The sequence below is a fragment of the Trichomycterus rosablanca genome, chromosome 15, assembly GCF_030014385.1.
Source record: "Trichomycterus rosablanca isolate fTriRos1 chromosome 15, fTriRos1.hap1, whole genome shotgun sequence".
NCBI lineage: Eukaryota > Metazoa > Chordata > Actinopteri > Siluriformes > Trichomycteridae > Trichomycterus > Trichomycterus rosablanca.
The window spans coordinates 6159730-6184364 of record NC_086002.1 but is presented as its reverse complement, the minus strand read 5'-3'; the positions used below and the strand labels follow the sequence as shown (position 1 = coordinate 6184364).

Below are 24635 nucleotides of genomic sequence, written 5' to 3'. Positions count from 1 at the left end.
GGCCGGTGAAGCTTTAAACTGAGTGCCTGTTCATCTGGAAGTGGGTGGCAGATGCCATTTTTAGCTCTTTTTTGGTGTTTGGCTGTAGCAGAGCTTCTCCTCCGCAACTACGAAGTGTAATTGCACCAAGTGTTTGGAGCCAGAGAACAACTCCACACAAAGGCAGAGATTTGGCCCAAAACTTTACAAATGGGGAGTGAAGAGCAGAACAGATGGGTAATAAATAAAGGGAATAACCTAAGAAATGAGTGGGAAAATGAGTGGAGATTTTGTGAAGTAAATCTTACTAATGTTAAAAAATAATGTAAATCTTATGTTTTGGTCTTTGGAGTCAGAAAATCTCAACCAAATTGAAAACCTATAGGATATTTTTAACTCAAAATGTAGGATTGCACTCTCAACCACCAATACGAAATCAGCTATTTTTGGAAAAAATTTTATTTACCCCTCAGCATGAGAACCAGAGACTTGTCAAATTTAGCACACTGAGGCTGTTCCGGTGGCTTATCGTTGTTACTGTTCCTTTGATTTGTCAACTAGTTGTATATTTCCTAAAAATATAGCTATAGGGTACAACTGTTAATTCTCTCCCCTCTCTGTCAGCCTTTTTGATGAAGAAGTTCTGAAGAGAGTCGTAAGAAAGACTAGCAGATTGTGTACCAGTGGGCCTGATGGAGAGAGTCCATGTGTAGGGTGAGGCCTGGCATCATACAGGAACTGGGCATGCTGAGCCAACCTGCATGTGAGTGCTATTCATACCCATACACACACAGGCACAGTCATGTACACATACTTACAGGCATGGCTCAACACACTTGTGAGTTTGCAGTGGCAGATGGAGGCTGTCATTGGGCCCTGAGCGAGATGTACCAAATTAGAGGCACATAAGCTTCCTCCCTTTCTTTCTCTTTCTTACATGCTAACAAAAACCCACACACATTCAGACAGAGAGAATAGGATTATGTCTACTGTGTGCTCAATAATATATAGCCCCAAATTATTCGATATTAAAATTTAACTTTACAGTTTATACTAAACAACAGAATGCATAACAAGCAATAAAATATTTACTGCCATTTTCGGCATTTATATTGTCTAATCTAGTTCTCAGCAGTGATGTAATAGGTGCAACAAATTTTCTGCTGCCATCCTCCTGTTCTGTGCTGCCTCCCGCCTTCACTCTACCTTCCTCTCATCACTGAGATGATGTAATCCCTCTCAGCACCTACTCTAGCAGGCAAGCATCTATGAAAGAGCGAGCATGAGTTATGTAAGAGCAGAACGAGAGCGAGCCTTATTCAAAGCTTTTACTAATATTGTCTTACTCTGTATTGATCTTTAAATACCCAGAGCTCCAAACAACACATTATCTACATATACACTCACCAAGCATTTTATTAAGTACACCTACCTGGTACGTACATTCATTAATTATTCCATACGCTACACCCACCATACAGATTACATTTGTGGATACTAAAAAAAACTGAACTAAAAAAAAACTGTAGTTCATCTCCTACAGAGGTCACGTTTAGTTGATAAATGGATTACAGTGGGGTGGCAAAGTATGTATGTAATGTGTAGCTTAAACCAGAAAGGTGTACCTAATTAAGTGCTCAGTGACCAAATTTATATGTATGCATATTTATGCAGCAGTCTATAGTATGACCAGGTTCTAGATTAAAAAAGGGATTACCTATTCCATACTCATTTATTTTTTATTAAGATAAGCAGAGTCCGAAATTTCTGCACATTTCCTATGTTTTCTTTTTTTGTGTGCAGCAAATTGTTCAGCCAATTTGACTTTTTAATCATATAATACACAGACAGCTTCAGAATGACTGGTAACCTTGGTTAAGATGGGTAAACAAAAGCTAGAAAAAGCTTAATTGTCAAGTAATTCCACAATAAAAAAAATGGCAACACTTCTCAATATGTTATCTTTCTGAATTCTTCAGCCTTCAAAATATTTTCTCATGAACTCTCTTCTTTTACACCCCACAGCTTTTAATGAGGAACTAAAAATGAAATCTATAGCAAAAACTTGATTTTGTGGTCAGTGTTTTGAGTGGCTTTTGGCTTGGATCTCTGTCCTACTGAGAGATTTAGTCATGATCCAATTTTAGTTTTTGGGCCTCAAGTAAGAGGTTGGGTTTGGTCTGGTCAAAGGATCAAACTGTTTGTCTGTTTTGGCATCCAGGGTACTCTCAAAAGTTTTCCTGTCCCAATATTTTATTGAGCAATGCCCTCAGATTGTAATCTGTCACAATTGTAAGTTGCATTGGATAAAAGAATCTGCTAAGAGCTGTAAACGTAAATGTGAAGAGACCACAACATTGCTGTACTCAAGTCTTCTTAACTAACCTGAGAGAACATTTTTCTAAAGAGAAATGGGCCATTTGTTATTACATTGTACAAAGAAATCTGAGATTTAACCAAAATGACAAATGGGTGTAACAGCTGCCAACGGTGATTTAACCATGTCCTTAACAGTTATGTTTAGTTTTAAATACCACCTGATTGTAAAATGTCATTTTAAAAAATTATTTCTATTAGGAGTGTTGTATTGTTTGTTGTGTTAAAACTTGAAATAGGACGTTAATGTAAAGTGTTTTATGGGTATTTAGGCTTTTGGTGCGTATGGGCCTGCTGTCTATGCTCATCTATCCATTATGTGTGGGAAATACTCAAGAGAACGATGAGTTTCTCATGTTTAATTCTTCACACAAAGGACTCATGCAACAAAGACCGGTTAAAATGGTACATATTGAACCAAAGTGCTGAAGTAAAATCAATAAAGACTAAAGGCAATGAAGGGGGAAGGGATGTGCACATGCACTTGAGACCTTATGTTTGTGAAGGGTCATTGTGCATGAATTAAAACCTAATATAAACTGTCTGCGGCTCTTCTCGCTCAGGGTGAGGGTCTGCTGCAGCAGAGGGAGTTACATTCGGAGAATTGGATACGATTAGATTTGAAGAAAATGGGGAATTGCAAAAATAGAATTAAAAAATAGAAAAAGACTCAGAGACCAACATTTTACTAAACTATACTGCACTAGATGATTCAAATATAACTATATGGCACTAAACTTGATTACAAATTCCAATAACATCAGTCATTGTTCCCTTTATATTGTAGTTCTAGATGTGTTTTTGAGCATGTGTTTTAGCCATTGTTTCAGAGTTTCTGTTTTGTCCTTAAGAAGCTCTCATTTTCCTGTGCTGTTATCCCACTCAAATTTAAATTAGTTAACTGATATCATAAACGTTGTAAATCCCTAATATTTTTTGCATTACTAAGCCACACCCACATTCACACACACAAACATAAGCATTACATTTGTATATATACTGTATATATATATATATAATACATTTTATAGCCTATTTTTATACTATGCTTATTTTAATAGCATTTTAGCCAGATCTAACTAACAGATGTAATGTAATGCATAATGGCAGTCTTCAATGCATTTACACCCACATCTATTTTCATTCACACTAGTGTAAAGCCTTCAGTTCCTTTTAGGTCAGAATTCTGGATAACAAGTTGCATTAAGTGAAATTCCAGTTTAATTCCTTAATGGTGAATAATTCAAGTTCATCCTTCAAATTTGACGTTTTAAATAATAAATGGATTTGATTTTGATGACACTAAAATGAAATAAAGTTAAAGTGCACATTTATAAAGCATTGCTATACGCACTTAATCTAGGTGCCTAAATCATGATTATTGATCAGCAGGGCGGTGTAAACAATGTAATGCAACAATGTGAATAGTGTAAACAAGGTAAACAACACCTCCAGGAAAATGCGACACTACAGTCCTCACCCTGCTCTCACACAAAATGCCACCAACATCAACCTTCAGAATATGTGCAAAAATCGATTTGATGTATAAATGTAACCAAACAGCGGTTAAAACACATTAAACAGGATACTGTAATTTAATGTTCTGCTATAAATTAAGGGCTTTGTTACGCGTATGTGCACCGTTATGTCAGGTCGCCATCAATTGCTGTATAGAGCCGCTTCTGCTGATGCACAGAGCAAATCAAACCACTCCAACAATAAACACAACGAGCGCCAAAAAGTCATGAATTACAGTAAATATATAAGAAAGAAAGTGAGCGTTTTCGCCTTGCAGAAGGAATGTAGGCAACTGAATACTGCGCGTCTTTATGTAACGCGTCAAAGAGCGTCGCCAGTCGGATAAATCTCACTATAAACACACACACAAAAAAAAAGAAATTAATTTATAAAAGTCCCCTCTGTACCTTTACTCTCTTCTCTTTCATCCTGGTTCTCTTCAGCCGTCGCCTCCATGCCTGTTTTCATACCATCCATTTGGAAAAACCTCACTAACAAACACTCAGCTCAGTGGATACGCGCGCCTTTCTCTTTCCAGACACACGCGCACACACGTGCACGCGCATTTAACATACGCGCGCGCACACACAAACACCCACATGCACAAACGCCCTGGAAGATGCGACGTGCTGTCAAATGGGGCATGCTTTTTTAGTGCAAACAGCATCCACGCATACACGACATTATTTATCCATTCATTTATTTATTCATTCATCTTTACTGACTGTCTTTCCCTGATAAGGGTCGGGGTGCGTCCAAAGCCTTCCTACAAAAACTCGACGTAATGGTATGCATTTACATTTACATTTTCAGCAGACGCTTTTATTCAAAGCGACTTATAGTTGTGACAGTATACAATCGAAGCAATTGAGGGTTAAGGGCCTTGCTCAAGAGCCCAACAGTGGCAGCCTAGCAGTGGTGAGGCTTGAACCGGCAACCTTCTGATTACTAGACCAATACCTTAACCACTAGGCTACAACTGCCCTAATGGTATATCAGTTTCCACTCTTTTGGGAGGGCTTTACACCAGATTTTGGATAATGACTTACTAATTTGCCTTCATATAGCCAGAAAATCATTAGTGATGTCGACACTACTGTTGGCTAATAAGACCTGTTAGTAAGTTGGTGTTCAAGCTAATCCCTGAGGTGTTGACTAGACAGACAGTTCTCTAAAATGTCACTGATTTCTGTTTAACAGGACTTGTCAGACTGCCAAATTGAGAAGCAAGATTCATCTCTGAGAAAGTGTTTCCAATGCTTCTGAGCTTGCAACTTATAAGTGATGAAGTATTTAATGGGCTACGCACCATAGCAAATGATTGTCCTATTCTATAAGTTTTATGGCTTAATTCTTCAAGCTACTTCTAGAGCTTCTATCCTATAAGCAGATTATAGCAAAGCAGACACTTTTCAGAAAAATCCCTATCCTTAAGGACATTGTCTAATTCTGGACTGAGTGTTTTAATGTCTTTTCCAGGACATTAAAAGATGGCAAACTCAATACAACCAACATTAGTATAAGAAGAAAAACACAAAGACTACATAAACCTTTTAAAGTGCCGAAGGTTTCACTTTTTGCTTTAGTCTCTAAAAGGAAAAGCTAACACATTGCAATGTTTGCCTGTAGACAGCACAAAAACCACTAAATAGTAAACCAGAAGCACTTCTGTACAGCTTAACCACTCTAGAGAAGCACTTGGAGAGAGAATATGTCCATGAGAGATGAAGCATGCATGAGATTTAATCATTTCCTGCAACACATGCTATTTGCAAATAAAACTAGGACAATGGTTTGTGACACTACATTTTATTATGTCCTCAATTTTCTAAAAATACACCATGCACTTGAACAAAAAGATGACCTTGGCCCTGAATCATCTTAAATAGTATTAAATATCATGCACGTGACTCTATGCTGGCTCTGATTAATATATTCCACCATATACAGGAGTACTTCCAGGCACAGCTGTCTGGAAGGAAAGGGGCTTAACATCAACATTCGCTTAACATCATCATTACCATTTAAGGTGTCTTATGAATTTGAAGAGGATAGAAGCAGACGTTTTACTAAGCACAAGCAATCTAGACAGGCGACAATGATTTTTACAGCTGTAGAAAATGCTATTAGATTAAGGTTTATGCTCGGGACAGATGGGATTGATCACAGTTCGGCACTAATGCATTATCCTTGGGTCAGACACCAGGTTAAATGGAGCAGAAATGTGAGTTACACCGAAGACTTTTTTAAAACTCAACAATAAATCTTCATCACCTTGTGTGATAAACCATTTTGTTAACACTGAGAGTAGATATAAACACTGCCAGCTGTGGGAACATCATATAAAAAAATACTGGAGTCCAAGAGCCACTATAAACAACTTAGTGAGGGTGTAAATACAACTATAGACCACTTTGACATAGAATGCTTTGTATATACGTTCTAGCATATATTACTATGATCCATACATCAAATTGTACACTACATGGCTATGTGAACATCTTCTAATCAGGGAATTTAGATATTTTAGCCACATCTAAGTTATACATAAAATCAAGCACAAAGTAATGTAACGTTCATAGACAAACCACTGTCGCCTCACAGCAAGAAGGTCCTGGGTTCGATCCCCAGGTGGGGCGGTCTGGGTCCTTTCTGTGTGGAGTTTGCATGTTCTCCCCATGTCCGCGTGGGTTTCCTCCGGGTGCTCCGGTGTCCTCCCACAGTCCAAAGACATGCAAGTGAGGTGAATTGGAGATACAAAATATTGTCCATGACTGTGTTTGATATTACCTGGTGTACTGATGTAATGAGTAACTACCGTTCTTGTCATGAATGTAACCAAAGTGTAAAACATGGCGTTAAAATCCTAATAAACAAACAAATCATAGACAAACACTGGCAGTAAAACAGCTGCAGCAGCTCAACAGTAAGAATCATGATGTCCTGAATTAATATCTTTTACTTAATGAGCTTGTTTAATGGATCATAGTATTAAATGGTCTTTGGGATGCTATTTATGGTGTTGAAAACAATCATTTTAGATTTTAGTCCTTGTTGACATGATTGCATAACATAATTGTTGCAGATGTGTTGACTTCACATTAACACTGCAAAACACCTGTTCTTCCAAATGTGCTCTGTCTGACTGTCACAGGAACCACATGGGAAAAATATTCTTGGGCACCAGCCTCTAAGCACATAGTAATGAAAAAAGCACAAATACAGACAGAGTCACACATACTTCAGCAGCTTTCAATTTCTGCCAGACCTGTTTTTTTAGTATTTCTTGGATTATATCTAACTAAGATAAGAACTAACAGTTCCCAAACTAGGCAAGATACCAATGTTCCACATACTTTATAATGAGTGCAGTCAAACTAGCTTTGTTTTTATAGGCACGGAGAAGTCACCAGCTGTACTTTTAATCACTAAAAAATAGTGACCAAAGTGATGACATGGCCATGACATTAAATACAATCCTAAACCACCATCAATATTCTAAATCTTTCTAAATATATTTTGACCAAGCATTTTTGTAAATGCTGATAGAGCTCACTAGGAAACACAGAAAACGTGAGTAGAATGAAACAAACGCTTGGATGCAACAACGACAGCTACTTAATCCACTGGTGAGTTACACCCCAAATGCTCATCAGAAAACCAAGCAGGGGAACCCAGTAAACTGGCAATGGCAGAAAACACCAGAAAATTGCCACACTGAAATATAGGCAAGTACAGTTCTTAATGTAGGTGATGCACAGGTTTCTCTACCATGTTTTAGGAAGCGGTTTTACATTTAAATCATGTGGGAATCTCTCATAATTTTCTGACATGTTTAAAAAACTTGTTTCTATTGTCAGAATATCATGATTAAACAGAACTGCAGCCTACATCCTGGAGGCCCATAGACCATAAATGACTCTCTGGGTGAGAAGGATGGTTATTTCTGTTCATCTTCTTTGAGGTTTTTGGCTTTAGCCCTCGCCCACACAGAGTGGTAGCTGTTGTGCAGCAGGAGCATGTTAGATCTAAAATTACACTATATGACCAAAAGTATTTAGCCACCTGACTATGAGCTGTTTTTTATACCATTTTAAAAATAAATAGTATAAAGTGACCTCTATGTGATCTTTTCAGCTATACTTTGAAGTATGTCTGTGGGAATTTGTGCCCATACAGTCAAAAGAGCATTTGTATGGCTGGACACTGATTTTGGTCAAGCAAACCTCAAATGATGTTTCAGTTAATTCCAAAGCTGTTCAGTGAGGCTGAGGTCATAGCTCTGTGAAGGCCACTGGTGTTTCTTTAAGCTTTTCTTTAGACCTTGCAGGAGTAGGAAAGTTTCTTTAACTGCTGCTGCAAAGTTGGAAGCATATAATTTCCTTTATATAATTCATTTATTACTATTATGGGAGCAGATTATACATTCACCTCAAAATTCTCCTCTACATTGCCCTTCGTGATGTACGTGAAATCACCAAACTACAGAACATAATGAACAGCCACATCTTTTCTAATAAATGCCCCCTAATCTTTGGCATGTAAAGAGGTACAGCTAATTGGATGATTTCCACATCCTGCCAAGTTCTAACTACAGGCTTTTAAATGCATCCTTTTTCTGGTCATTAATAGATTCCCGCTTCCTCCTTTAAGGAGGTCAATGTTGAGGTCAGCACTTTCTCACAATGTTTAAATCACAAAAAGCTAAATTGCCTGAAACGTTGGCAATGGTGAGGGTGTAAAAATAGTGTGGTTAGTGGCCATGCATATTTTTTATTCTATATAAAACAAAATTGCTTAACCTTGAGTTTTTTAGGAATTTTGCATGACATCAATTTGTGAGGTAGCCCTGACATACTACCATGAATCCTTCCACCCAACAGAAACATAATCTACTATGGCTTTGTGGTTAAGCCTGAGCACATAGTATATACTGTATTTTAGGTCAGATCAGGTCAGACACAGGCTGTAAGTCATTACTGAGACAATAGCGTAAGCTGTTGTAAACACAATAGGGGTGAGGTGAAATTTACACCAACTACTGTAGAGGCAAACAAAATAGTGACAGTAAAAATGTCTTACCAAGACAAACCATCTTTAAATCCTCAGATTATTTTTGTCATTACAAAACAACAAAGTCTGCAGCTCAGACTGACTGATAATAACTTTAAATAATAACGTTAAATTTTATAGTGAATTCACTGTGTAAAATGTATTAACAGGATAATAACAGGTTGGATTGATTTTATTAAAATTTTAGAGCAGTCAGTACACATTTAGCAGATTTTTGGATGGTAAGATAAACCAAAGTACCTGAAGAAAACTCGAACATGAGAAAAAATACAAAACAAACAGTGATCAATGGACAAAAAACCCAGAAATATTGTAATAACTAGATAAATGCACATAAGAATACATCATGTCATAGTTACTGCTTGAAAAGTAGATTTTAGGGGGCAAAATGGGATCATTTTCTTTCTCTCTCTACTTGGATTTTCTTCATGTGGGTGTCTATGTAGGTGTTCTGGGGTTTTTTTCTTCTCCCAAAAACATGTAGAAGGTGAATGGACTACTTTAAATTGCCACTGGTGTGAGTAGTTGAGTGAATGTGTAGGTGTGTGATACTCTAAGTGTGTATTACTGCCTTTCACTGTTTGTTTCCAAGTGACACTGGATAAATACATTATTGTACATTGATTAATAATTATATAACATATAGTCATATGAATAAATACATATATAAACTTTTTTCTCTGTTACATTCTTTGCCTATTTAAACTATTTTATTAATATTTCTAAATGAAAGAAATCAAAAATGATTATTGAACTGAGCAATATGTCCTGAAAAATAATCTGCGTTTTTAAACTGTACTTACTTGTGTTTGTCTGAAACCCTTGATGATGTTTAATAGCTAACAGACCTATGCAGGGTTTGCCGATAGTTTAAATGTACTGACAGCTCAGTCTGGTTAATGTGGAACAGACAGAGTACATGTCTCCCCCAGTAATGAGGTCAATATGCCTCTTTCATCTGCTTCCAAACTGTTAAAGTGGAAAACGGGAGATACAGCAAGGTCTTCTTTTATAGCTCCCATAAACAGCAGGAGAAATGCTAATAAATACAATGTGCTGACCTATTTAATGTCAAAATCAGAAAACTGACAGGTCCAGGTTGGGAACTGTAAGATCTAAAATCCTGGTTTGTTTGTGCTTATTATCAAACATTGTTATTATACACTAAGTACAAATTCTGTGTTAACAAACTAACAGACAGTGGCAGTGACGCAGTTTGGGCAACTTGTAAAAGGGTCACTGATGACTAATGTGGATTCTGTGTCATGAAAACATGCATACCAGTGATTAGCATACCAGCATGGATTAGCTCATTCATGTAAAGTGTTTTAAAAATAACTTAACAGAATATGAACTAATGAGTTATTGTACCATCCCTGCTCATTAACTTATAATGTAAAAAATATTTACTTGTGACGTAAAAAATACTATGGAAACAACAATGTAACTCAAGACTCCAACAGCAAGATGTCACTTATCTCTTGCTAGTCAGCATGCTAAACTGCTAAAGTTAAAAGGCTGTTTCTAATTCATACTGTGTTTATACTATTGAAACTTATTTGAAGTATACAGTAATACAGTATTTCATTTCTTGTGGTTTAAGACACTCAGATTGGTCATTCTAGCCACTTTGTGAGGATATGCTGGCATTTGAAATATCATACATGTGCTTTATTATATTCTAACACATAAAAAACATACCAAGGAAGTTATTGTATTACAAAGGTTAGTTTCATGGTTTACCACTATGAGTTTCATAACATGTCAAACGTCCATAAGAGAGCGGAGTCCACCAATTTTTACCCCCATGTTTGCCTTTGCTGTCAGTTAGCTCAATGCTAATGATATCTTTATGACTGATCTGTGCTGTCTGTATCATAGTTTTAAGACAAAATCTGGCACTAATTTAGGAAAATACAACAAAAAGCTATTATTAGAATCAAAAAAGTCCAAGAAACACTAAACTAAGACTTGTATTACTTTTCAACTAATGACTTAAAGATGCTGCTTTTCGTTTGTTAATGACAAAATGTTTCACAGCAATGTTTTAAAGCAGTGTACCTGCAAGTTGGTCCATTTACCGGAACCAGTAAGGGTTCTGAACAAATATAAGTCTGCTTTAGAATAAGGTTTTATACACTTTCCTTTTTCCTTCACATTCAATCTATCTCTCTCTCACTTAAACATACATGGGCAAACAGCTGCTCGTGGGATCCCCAGACGCCTTTGTTTTTGTTTAGTAAGCCGCATCAGTAAAGGGGGCCCGACTCTGGAGGGAACAGCCAGTGACAAACACACAAAGAGAAATGGAACATGAGCCACATGCCATGGGGCCAAAGCACCCCCAACCCTTTACTTTGTCTCCAACAAGTGCCACTTTGTGTTATAACAGAGCTGCCAATCTTTTGGTCCAGTAGTAAAAATACTATTATTACCAAATTATTATATTGCTTTAAAAAGTCTAAGGACAGAACAGGAATGGCACAGTGGCACATGGTAAAGTGGTACCATTTGAGTCCTTGGGTTCATTCCTCACCTCCAGTCACTGTGAGGAGTGTTGCATGTTTTACTCACACCTTCAAACAACTGGACAACAAGCGTTTCATAATGTCTACCAAAAAACTATAAAATAGTATTACATAGTACCAGGGATGTGATATTTTAATTTGTGTAAAGGAATGATGAATAGGGGAATGATGTAAGGTCATCTGTTTATGGCCTGAAGCTGAAGTATAGTTGGGTTATGCTAAAGGTGGTCCAACCGTATTAAAAACAAAAGCTAAATATTACACTTTGCAAAATACTGTGTAAGTAATAATTGTATTAAATACTTTTTACAGCAACAAATCTTTTGTTGTTTCTTATACAGTTTTTTAAGGAAATACTGTAGTCTGATATATATAGGTCCTTGCATTAAACAAACTTTAAAAGAGCAAACAATGTATTCAAAAACATATATATCTTTAAGTCTTTCAAATAAGAGCAGAAAAATACTTTTCTTCTGTTTGGTCTCTCCATACAGTCTAATCTCTACAAAATATCATGTGTTCCTATTACCATCATGGGATATTGGGTCCCCACGAGGACCTAAATACACCTCCTCTGTACACTGACAGGGTCAATACAATATTTTTTCATTTTAAAACAGACATGAGTAAAAGACATGCGGAAGGTCGTAACTCTCTATTCTTGCGCCATTGTTCACTCTCTAAATTATCATTGATGGATTTACCTCCCTCCCCTTTGACCCATAATCCTTCTAGCCCAGATTTACAAAGGGTGGAGTCATCTTATAAAATCAGATGAATGGACATAACTAAATGCATTATGAAGGGGGGGGGGTTAAAAAATCCCTCACAGTGACTTGTTTTGGACTGTTTGCTTCCCGATATGCCGTCTGGCAAAAAAAAATGCAGTTATGTTAATGACAGCCATGTGTTGTACAAAGGGAAAAAAGTGTGTCAGCAAACAAACAGATGTGCCAGTTGATTTAGGTCATTACAGTCTTCCAACTTATATTGAGTGTTCATTGAACAACTAATAGGCTAACAAATAAACAATTGTGAAGTTAATCTGAACAGTGTGTGAGACAATTAATATTCATCAGTTTTCCCTCTGAGTGAAGCTTTTGTATTGGGAATGATCATTAGGCTTTGGAGGTAAGGTCTGACAGATCTGCATTAACAAGCAGCCAGATAAACAAGCAGTACTGAAACAGAGTAAATGTAAACAGTTTTTCAATCAAGTTACTAAAATCTTTTTGCATTTCATATTAATATCATACTAAATATCATTTACATATTATTTTAATTGTGCCTCTTATGCACCCATATTTGTATCACCATTTGGACTCAAACTTGGAATGTTGAACTTTTTAATGTAAGATTAATTAACCTTTTAAAACATAGAAAATTATAAATATCTGTCTGCCTTTGCTAAGGTTTGTGGATGCTACTGACCTGGTGTTTTGCACCCTGCATGGGGCACCAGTTAGTCACAGGGCAACACACACTTACTTTATTAATTCACTCAATATAAGAGCAATTTCTGCACATTTTAAGAAGGAAGAAAACCAGATAAATCCCATGTGGACACAAACTAAATGTGATCTGCATGTGCAAAAATATTATATGCAAACAACAATATTAAAATGAATTTGTTTGGATCATTTTTAAAATGACTTGGCAAACATTCTGTAAATTATGTGATTCATACAGCAGTGCACTAAAATAAAAATATCATTTTTATGGAGGGAGGGGGGTTGTGGTGGGGTTGCAAAATGTTTGAGCACTAAAAATTGAATCACTAGCCAGAAAATGGTTGAGAATCCCTGTTCAAACACAGTGGCACTTTTGGATCACTTCATACCTTTCCAACGACTTAGTATTTTAAAATCAAAGCAATAACAACAGTCATGACGGTGGAATCATTGTTGATAACATTCCTCAGAAACATTGTCTACATGTGGTTGTCTACATGTCCACATCTAGGTCTGGAAATAACTTGTTTTGGGCTTCTGTTTTACCAGCAAACAAACAAACAGTTAAAAGTTAAAAAATATAGGTTTCTCTATTGAGAATCCCTGTCAATGCAAACACAATTGTTCTTTTAGATCACTTCAAACCTTTGAAAAACATATCATCTTAAAATCAAAGCAATAACAACAGCCATGGATAATGATAGCAGCATTAGTCATAAAGTTCCTCAGAAACCTCCAGTTGTTGTCTACTCGTCCAATAGGATTCTGATTTACAGCGCAGGAGCACTTGAATGTTTCACTGTTCCTTTGGTAACAGCAGGGATATTTTGGCAAGCATCATGCACAAGATAGTGATCCTTAACTTGGAGCAACATTCATTGCAACCATCGTGTTTAATGCCAGGCAGTGAGATGAGGTGCAGCAGTGTGAGAGGTAAAATAAGTGGTGATGGTGGGGGGGATGCGGTGGGTTGCATGTTGCTAAGAAACTGGTGCTGCAAAGGAGCTAAATGGAAAGTCACACGGCTCTCACTGGCAATAAGACTGGCCCTCCAGCAAAGGCGATGTCAGTATTTGTATGCTAGTAGAGGAGCTGCTCTCACGCTCCAAGTCCTAATCCTGACCAGAAAGGAAACACTGAAAAGAAGATTTCAAATCACTGGAGTCTTTGAGAAGTTTCAGTTAAAACCACCTAGTCCTAATACCAATGCAATGGCTCAAAATAGCAGTTTGAAAGTCATATATAGTGAAAGTCAAACTTGATGCACAGCTCTGTGAACGTTATCCACCTCTCCCCTATCCATCAATACAAGGGAACCCCAATACGACTCCCACTGGTATATTGGTACATATATTAGTATATCGAGTGCAGCACCATATCAGTGTATTTTTTCCCTCTCTACTGATGCTGATCCCCACTTCTGATTGAGGAGAGCGAGACTGACACATGCCCCCTCCGACATGTGCGCAGTAGCCTACTGCATCTTTTCACCTGCACAAGGTAAGTTCATATGTGGATTAGCTTTGTGTAGGGAGAGCCACATCCTGTCTACATTATTCCTTGACTCTGTGCAGGCGCTATCAATCAACCAGCAGAAGTCATAATTGCATCAGTTATGAGGTCCCTCTCCGGCTTCCCGCCCTGTATGAACAACAAGCCAATCGCTGTTCATGTGGCCGACAAGCCCAGGCGGATGGTAGAGCTGAGTTTCGAACCAACGAGTTCGAAATGTCAGCTCTGGTGTGCTAGCGTGTTTTATCAGTGTATTTTAAATATTGTTTACAATATTACAATTTACAATACTAGCGTTTTTTATTGGGACACATACCCAATAAAGTAAGTGTATAGAGATGTCCTTTCCAGTTTCAGCATGACTGTGTCCCTGTGCACAAAGCAAGCTCTATAAAGACTTGAAGAAAAGCTTGATTTAAAGAAACTCCAGTGGCCTGCTCAGAACTCTGACCTCAGCCCCACTGAACAGCTCTGGAATGATCTGGAACGTTAATTCGGGCTTTCTTGACCTACATCGGTTCCTAGCCATACAAATACTCTTTTGACTAGAAGTAACAAAAATTCTCACAGACATACTTCAAATTCTTGTGAGAATCCAACCAAAATCAGCTTACAATCTTTTAGGCTTTACATTGCCCCGGAATTAGACGCTACAGTGCAGGGAAGAACAGAAATCTGGGCCACTTTATCTAGACACGAAAAGCAAATAAATCCAGTCAGACATCAGGACAGTCCTCTGTCTCAGTACTTCAACAAAAGAGTAGCTGAGATCTCCATGGAGAGTTCAGGCCATAATCCAATTTGAGCAGAATCCTTAATCTAGACACTTATCCCACATGGTTATTATGTAAGAGCCTGGACTGAGCATTTCTAAAGATGGTTAATAGGATATCATGCCAACAGGCTAAGTGAGTTAAAAGCTACAGGCACAGCTGATTGATTCTCTTCAGTTTTAAACAAAGACCTTAAGAAATGAGACAGTAATTTCAAAATGTGTAAAGCAGGAATTGTAAAGCAGGTTATTTTTTATACTGCGTTTTCTTCTCTGACAAAAAAACACCAACTCGAATATGGTAGATTATGTCTAATCTGGCCATGTAAGATCTGTCTTTACAGGAGAAGATCTTGTGTCAATACGCACCGCCAACAGCTGTAAAGTTTATCTGGGTATAGGGAAGTGGCAGACGATGGGTGGTGGAAAAGTTATAATTTCAGAGAAACAGTAAGAAGAAAAAAGGCAAGGAATGTTTCCCATGAATCTGCTCCATTTACTGTGCACGTGAGGCCAGTACATTTAACTCTTTAACAGTCTCAACAAACATGCTATAGACATTATTTATTTAATTTTTAACAACCTCGTTTCATCATTTAAACTAAATGTTTTTTTTTTATAATTGTGACTACATAATAACAGCAAGTACAAAATACATATGATCAAGTTACCACTGTAGATACATGAACACTGCATATTGTATATATACACTTATTGTAACTTTATATATTGTATCTAAAAATGAATATATAAACAAATAAAGACTACTAGTAGTGAATTCACAAATTCAGCAGGTGATTAGACATTAAAAGGGACGACCAGTCCTAAGAAACAATCTTCTAAATTATCCAGCCAAATCAGAACAGATGGAATGGAAAGAAAATGGGCTGCAGAACCGAGTGATACAGTTATGCAGCCAAGAAGGCAAAAATACAAATCGCAGCACATTGTAATTCCTTTGCTCTTCATAAATTCTGGATTATGCAAAGCTATTTTATTGAAGAGCTTTATTAAAGCAAGAAACATACAAATTTATCTTCAAATATGACAGAACTTACCCATTTTATTGAGTTTGCAGAGTCTGGGAAGTCGGTGCACGGATGGAGGGGGTCAGCTGCACCACAAGACAAAAGTGGTGTTTCAGTTTGTACCCACTGTCCCAACTTGGGTCACTTGAATGACGTCTGTGCTTTGGGGGACTCACATGGGCCCCTTTATTCACATAATAGACAAAAAAGGAGGGGTAGGGGGACGGTAGGGAGCAAGTGTTTGCTTGAAGTGTTTTTCAGCAGTAACAGCACATAAGCATGCATGGGTTGATTTGAAGGTTTTGATATGCTACTCTAATCAAAAGGCTCCGTATAGTTTGTAGTTTATAAAGATAGAAAGAAAACTAATGTGCTGTAATTTGTATTTTTGCCTACTTAGTTGCATAACTGCATCACTCACTAGAGGCTGCAGTGTTCCCAATTCCATCTGTTCTGGTCTAGATGAAAAAATGAAAAGATTATTTGTTAAGACTAATGGTCACTGTACAATTTTCAATTGTCTGTTGCATTTGCTGAAACTTATGAATAATAGGAAAATAAGAATGTTAGGAATTAAATGTTATAATCATCAAATGTCAGTCACACTTTTATTAATTCATACTAACTGCTATACCGGCTATACCGGAAACACAAGGCACAAACAGGGACAGGGCAATCACACACACACATTTACTCATTCAGACTTTAATTAAGATCAGTTTAGCGCAAACGATTTTCCTTCTGTATGTTTTTAGGGGGGCGGCACGGTGGCTTAGTGGGTAGCACTGTCGCCTCACAGCAAGAAGGTCCTGGGTTCGATCCCCAGGCGGGGTGGTCCAGGTCCTTTCTGTGTAATGAAATGTCAAACACCACTTTATCCTGGTCAGAGTCATAGTGGGTCCAGTAGGAAAACCCCCACCCATCACACCTTTAGTGTAGAACATTAAATTCCTAGTGATTTTTTTATAATTTAAAATCCTTTATTATTGGTAATTTATGTAGATTGCATTAGCACACAATCAACCAAACAGGCATCTAGCCAGATACAAAGTTACCAAAGAACTGCATAAGCAAAAGAGCAGTTTGTTTGTTTGTTTATTAGGATTTTAATGTCATGTTTTACACTTTGGTTACATTCATGACAGGAACGGTAGTTACTCATTACACAAGATTCATCAGTTCACAAGGTTATATCAAACAGTCATAGACAATTTAGTGTCTCCAATTCACCTCACCTCAGTCTTTGGACTGTGGGAGGAAACCGGAGCACCCGGAGGAAACCCACACAGACACAGGAAGAGCATGCAAACTCCACACAGAAAGGACCCACCTGGGGATCGAACCCAGGACCTTCTCAAGAGAGCAGTTAAGAGACTAAATGCTAATGAACGAACTTACGCTGGTCACTGGTACAGACATGTAAATTTCAATGTCACAATATTCTGTAACCATGATTTTATGTAGGTTATGTTAGTATGCAGCTAGCAGTGCACAGAAATAGAATAGCTTTTGCTTTAATCATGGAAAGTTCAAGCTTTTTAGCAGATAAGTTAATAATTAGCACTTAGATGATAACAATACCCTGAAGATAATGCCAAACCTCCTCAATTTGGTAAGGCACTTAACTAAAATGAATAAAAATAAAAAAGTGCCATGCAATTCTACATTGTAGACAAACACAATTTAAACCCTACTTTTTCTGGGCACTGAACACACATTAGATTGTCCGGGGTAAAAAAGACTGCTGTAGGACTGCCAAGGAATATAAATTGCCGGATGCTCAAGTAAAAAAGTAGCCATGGAGACCAGAATCCGGGCAGGCTGGGAACTCTATTCAAGTTTGGGTCGTCTGGCACAGTGCCAATGGTTTCCCAAGTGGGCAAACACACTGATGAGCCAAGGCTTTGAGTACTGCTGCCTGAGGCTCAAATCTCGAATTATCTAAGTGCATATGTTTATTTATATATTCTAAAATACCACAATCACAGTAATCTACCCAATCTCATATATAAGGTTATTAAGCTTTAATTAAGCCCTTAATGATCTGTAAACTTCACTAAAATATCACTTAATGTCATATTCGGTCACTTCAGTCTTTTCTATTTAAAACAGACCTACTTCAGGAAAATGTTTTAGCATTGAGCATATGCACCCAAAATTGATGTTGTTTTAAAACATTTACAAACAAGTTAATAAAGTTTTGCCAATACAAGCTATTTCATTTATAATAACAATGATTTTGTTTATTCCCACTTCATTCTAAACAGGATTGCTGTGAGTCTGCAGCTTGAGAAAAGGTTTAACCCAAGGTTCTCAGGACGTAGGTGTGGTTCACCCCTCAATATGTTGCTTGAAAATGTCAGTTCTGTTATTTCACCTTCAACAGGTTAAAAATTCTGTTTATTTGCAACCAACTGTAGCTTCACTTTAATCCTTGACACAGCAGAAGTTATCCAGCCTCTCAAAGTGGCACTCTTTTAGTTGTCACCACACCTGATTGGCCCCGGGAAACAGCTGTATAACTGTAAGCTCGCCTTCCTTTATCACTCATGTTTCACCTCCAAACATACAATAACTCACCCTTTTCTTTAACTGCAGTTTTTAAAATTGGCATTTGTTTAGTCTAGCACATTCTTTTCATAGTAATCTCAGTTTGAACTTCAATTTTAGTTAAACAGCCAAGACATGTTTGGTGTATAATGATGTTAAGTAATATATAGTCTAAGCTACCCACGTATTTACAAAATCATTTAACACACATTTGTGAGAATGTGTTCACTTTCTATCATGCGTTGAATTATTCTTGCCTCTTTCTGGACTGGATGGTGGTGGAATCAATGCCACTTGGAAACTGAAATGCTCTGAATAGGTGCCAATCCATTGTAAGGCAACACACACTCCGATTTATGCACAGGGTAAGAATCAGTCCTCATGACCCATGTTGTTGTGTGGCACCCAACCCTCATCTATTTTTAGATTAGACAATATCTTTTGTAGGTCGTCATGTTTATTGAACTGTTTTATCTGTGCTGTATATATTGTATTCTATGCACCCTGGTCCTGGTTTCATTTCAATATGTACTTGTATATAGCTGAAATGACAATAAAGCCTCCTAAACTTTGTTCTAAACAATGGAAACCCCCTCATTAATGCACCATTTTCAAATAATCGGACATGATTCCACTTTAATGTATTTTATTAGAACACTACCATTGTCAAAACGTAAAAACACATCATTGGCATTCAAAATAATTGTATAAAATTTGGTGCAATGCATGCCAAGCTCTCTTTACATCACAATAAAGAGAAAAAAAGGAAAATGCAGTGAAAATGCTGTGGGTTGGGGGCAGTGGGTACTGAGTCTGACCTAGTTAGGAAGAATCAGTTTGTGAAAGAGCTGTGCAGTAATCATACAACTCCGGCATCCTTTATAGACTTAGAATACGAAAGTCAGGGGAGTGTTAAACAGTATTGTGTGAAATATTTTTTTATCAGTGGAAAAAGAGAAGAGTAGCAAGCTATGGAACCTTGGAAAAGCTTAAAGTGAAACATTTTATTACAAAAACTGGGAGTACAACAAAAACAGTACAAGATATTGGTAATAAAACAAAGGATTTAATCTTGAAGAATTTAACACCATAGAGTTTATACCACAGAAAGTTTGAGCCCTGACAATGCCATAAGCCTTCTGGGTGGAAAGCCTGACAGAGCAGTGTGGGATTAGTGGTTAAGATAATGGACTATTAATCTCAAGGTTGAGGGTTTAAGCCTCAGCACTGCCAATATAGTTTTTATAGACGAATGTCAGGATAATTCATCATTTAGGTTTATAGCATTCTACAGACACAAATGACTTTTACAATAAAAAGCGACTGAGACTTAAGGGCCGTGCTCAAGGGCTCAACAGAGACAACTTGGTGATGGTGGGGCTTGAACCAGCAACCTTCTAATCACTGTCTGGACCAGTACCTTAACCACTAAGCTACCACTTCACTTATAATCACCTGCATCTTTAATCTAGATTGTTGTTCTCACAAAACAATCTAGTTAAGAGTGTGAATTGACCAAAAAAGGGCTGGTTATGCGAAACTTTTAAACATTTATTAACTTATTATTTAAATTTTTTATTATTGGTAAAAAAAAAAAACATTTACATTACTTCTTGCTGTTATGCAAGTCTTATAGGCAGCTACAGAAAACATTATTGCTGCAAATGGAGCTTTGACCAGAGAATTAACATTAGGATTCACATACTTTGTAAACAATTAATCAAGTTGGTTAATATATACTGTATATTTTTTCTATTTTCATAAACTTCTTTGTCCCGATCAGGGTCGCAGCAAGGCCGGATAAAACAGGAAACAATGGGCACAGGGTGCCAATCCATCGCAGGGCTTTTACTGTGTAGACGCCCAACTGGCCGAGAGCACTGTCAGGATTGGAACCCAGATCTCGGCGATGGTGGGCTAGCATAACAGACCTCTGTGCCACTTAAGCTCAAATGACTCAAAATTAACAGAAGAAAACATGTGTGTCATTAGTTTAGACAGAATGTGTTTATTATTTAACTAAATAAAACAAGACGACAGTTAATTAGTAACCGGTGCAGACACCCAGTCTATTCCAAAGCACTCAGTAACACTCAGTCTTGCAGCTATACGTTTACACTCACCAGTGTTTAGTGTAGCACAAGAAAGCAATAAACACAGTAAAGACAAGCTGCTGGCTAAGCAGCTTAACACAGTCCTGCTACAAGTTTAAAGGTATAACAGGCCAGTATTTTGGCTGCTTGCGATCACAGTTGCGGTCAAAAGTAAGCTGAATGGCCGCCTCCATGCCCTGGATCTTGGCAGCATCTTTTCCATAGAGCCTTTTCATTTCAGCACTTCTCCTCTCACCCGGCCGCTCTGCTGGGGCTGTGGCACTGCGCCGCCAGGAACCATGCAAGTCCTGGTCAGCTGGCACATAGGCTTCATGTCTCTCTGCCTCCATCTGCTGTTGCCTCTCTGCAAAGCGAAATACAGACAAATGGGAAGAAAAACACACTGTTTAAACTCTCTGTATATGGGGAAAATCTAATGAACAAATATTTATACCAGACACCTCAAATGGAATGAATTTTACACATGGGGCTTCTTTATTTTCGTCCAAATATTATGAGGTGAATGTAGATAAAATGTTGGGGGAACTTGCCAAAACTACTTTAAACTAAAGATTCATTTCTAACCAGCAGGAATTTTTAATCAATATTTATTTAGAATGTAAGTCTATATACTTATATTTATTTGAAAAACCCTAAAAACATGATATGTTGGTGCAGCATGCGCTAGCACACCACTGCAAAGTCTTCATCTGAGCAGAGCCATCAAACTGGCCTGGTGTTCACACAAACACAATTGGCCGTGTTTGAGGGAGAGAAGGTTGGACTGGTTGTCCATATGGAGGATAGCCCGGTTCTCCATACACAATACAGATCGGTCATTATTTTATAATCACATGAACTATAACTTTTATATGATGAAAACAACATGGTAAATATTCCGTTTTAAGCACACGTTACAAAATATTAAGAATAACTATAAAAATTATATATGAGTATGTATTTTTAATCAGCGTAAATGTAACTTAAAGTACTCTTGTATCAGAATGATAGAACGCTTGAGATTTTCTTTTTTTCAGTGTTGGATTTTTTAAGCCACAAAAATCTAACCATTTACACTTGTAAACTGAATTAATAAAGTACTGACAGTAAAACATGCATGATAAAATATTGTAAGTATATTGTACGATTCATAATGACTCATGTTGTCCAACCATAATCCAGGGACACTCACTCATTTCCTCTCTGTGCCGCTCCGTCTGTGCAAAGTACTGCCGCAGCTCAGCCGTAATGTCCATGTTGTTGACATCGTATTCAAGCTCACTTTCCTCTGAACTTTCTGACTCTTTCTCACTCTCAGAGTCATCGTCCTCTATCTCTTCTCTTCTACCCTGTCCCCTTTTCCTATAGTCTCTGCCCTGTTCTTCTTCACTGTGCCAGTCTGCATAGCGGCACATTTCAGACGGAAACATAGGGTGTGGAATGGGACCATAGGCAGCCTGCAAGGCCTTGCTGTATGCCCGCCTGTGCCTTTGGTGCCAGCTCATAGCCTGCTGGTAATGCCGCCAGTAGCGAGCATAGACAGGGTGTGCGTACCATGCATCCATGTCACCCTGGCTGGCCTGTTAGTGGAAATAAAATTAAAATAAACAGTTTTATTAAAATGAAGGTAGTTATTGGCAAAACAGTTTAGACAAATCAAAATGTACATTATTTTTAATTGTTTATATCTTGTAAATTTGTTTAAATTTGATCATGTGGTGCCACTTATGTCAACAATTAACACAATGCAGGCCCTGCATTGTCAATTACAGCATTGAGACATACTGTACTGTAGGGTACCGTGCAATGGAAAAGGTACCATAGAGTACAATACTGGCCTTTTTTATTGAATAGTACACTGTGGTAAGATGTGTTTTACGCTAACCACTATTTGGGATCAAAATATGTTCCACTGGGTACCATGTAATAGAGAAGGGCCAGAATATACAATAGACTACATCTTAAATACTACATAAACATAATAAACAAACATTACATAGGGTAGGACTGTTGCCTGCCTCACAGCAAAAATGTCCTGGGTTCGATCCCCAAGCAGGGTGATCCTTTCTGTGTGGAGTTTGCATGTTCTCCCCGTGTCTGCGTGGATTTACTCCGGGTGCTCCGGTTTCCTTCACAGTCTAAAGACGTACAAGTGAGGTGTCTTGGAGATACTAAATTGTCCATGACTGTGTTTGACATTAAACGTGTAAACTGAATCTTGTGTAATAAGTAACTACTGTTTATGTAATTAACGTAAACATGACGTTAAAATCCTAATCAATAAATACAATAAATAAACATAACGTAGATAAAAGAATACATTCCACCAAATATTGCAAAGCTACAAAACTATCTACAAAGTTACAGGCATTGGTTTCACGATTTATAAAATAAATGGTTCATAAGACTATTGTATTGTTTGATATTTTATTCCTTTAATGTTGCAGGTTTTACTGCAAAGCTGCAAAGTAAAGTTTTTTTAAATCCTAGGACAGACAGTTCAGAATTAGGTATACTGATACATGCAAATCAGAGCTCTAAAATGTTGTAAACATTACACAGCAGTATGCTTGTTTTTAAAATGTGTGCTATTTAAATAATATATACCAGGTTTAATTACAGCATAGACAAACGCACAGAGAAAGCATTTATCTCAAACACAATGTGGCACCAATGTAGGCTGTGTTCCAATAAGAACACAAAGTGCACTACTAAGAGCGCGAAAGCTGTAATTACACACCCAGTCTAGTGCACTTATAGAGTCGTTTGGTAGCAATTTGGACTACAGCCGTAGTTAGCTAGCTAAGCTACAGTGAAAATGAGTATCGTTTACTTACCATGAAATTGGCGTGCTTCTGTTATTATGTATCGTATCTAGATGGAAAAATCAATTATTTGGATAATAAGATTGGCAAAATATTTTTTCGCACAATAAAATAAAATCGTTTGTTATCACTCAACCCTTTCCAGTATCATGCGTTTCCTATACTTAGGCATTATGGGAAAATACCTGCCAAAAGTAAAGCCCTTCGCCTGTCTCTGTGGTGAACTGTTTGGAATCCAGCCTAATCATGGCAAATTCTTTATAATTATGATTATGCTGGTGGCTGTTATTTAATTTCAGTTCAGTTACTTCTTTAACTTGGTCAGTGTTTACACAAAAAGGAAGGTATTACTACAAAGAAGCTTTTTTCCACACTCCATTTTGCTCATGAACAATTGAACACTACAGAACTGTTAATCTTCGGGACACTTGTACATCTACAATTACCTCTTCTTCTTATTCCTCAGCCTTTGTCCCGTTTTTCAGTTACGGGGTTGGCATTTCTGGCTTCTTCCCGTTAGGGGTCACCGGCGGGATTTGGCACAGTTTTACGCCGGATGCCCTTCCTGACACAACCCTCCCTATCTATCCGGGCTTGGGACCGGCACTACAATGCACTGGTCTGTACATCCCAGCGGCTAGGTAACTATGGGACAATTCAGTGTCTCCAATTAGCCTAGCGGCATGTCTTTGGACTGTGGGAGGAAACCGGAGCACCTGGAGGAAACCCACGCAGACACGGGGAGAACATGCAAACTCCACACAGAAAGGACCTGGACCACCCCACCCGGGGATCGAACCCAGGACCTTCTCGCTGTGAGGCGACAGTGCTACCCACTACAATTACATATTTAACCTATATAATGACTCGCAACACTGCATACACTGGTCTTTCACATTTATTTTCATTTCTTATTTATATATTTTTCTA

The 24635-nt window shown here is 37.7% G+C and overlaps 2 protein-coding genes across 4 annotated transcripts in view; both read right to left on the bottom strand.

Annotated features, from left to right (window-relative positions):
• The window catches only part of gpm6ba (glycoprotein M6Ba), a 31360-nt gene extending 14974 nt beyond the window's left edge, over positions 1–16386 (bottom strand). For 2 of the 3 annotated variants that reach the window (XM_063009830.1, XM_063009832.1), the window contains exon 1: positions 4281–4404. In XM_063009830.1, coding sequence (XP_062865900.1) covers positions 4281–4350 — 70 coding nt within the window. In that variant the 5' untranslated portion in view covers positions 4351–4404. Of the gene's footprint in view, positions 1–4280; positions 4405–16267 lie in introns of those variants that run through there. The other variant, XM_063009831.1, reaches the window with a different exon arrangement.
• Positions 16387–19416: 3030 nt separating this feature from the next.
• On the bottom strand, positions 19417–23844 carry gemin8 (gem (nuclear organelle) associated protein 8). The gene is made up of 3 exons (XM_063009856.1): positions 23718–23844; positions 22073–22460; positions 19417–21244 (listed from the first exon to the last, which is right to left on the bottom strand). The coding sequence occupies exons 1-3, from the start codon at positions 23718–23720 to the stop codon at positions 20988–20990; spliced, it is 648 nt and encodes a 215-aa protein (XP_062865926.1). The 5' UTR covers positions 23721–23844; the 3' UTR covers positions 19417–20987.
• Between the last annotated feature and the right edge of the window lie 791 nt (positions 23845–24635).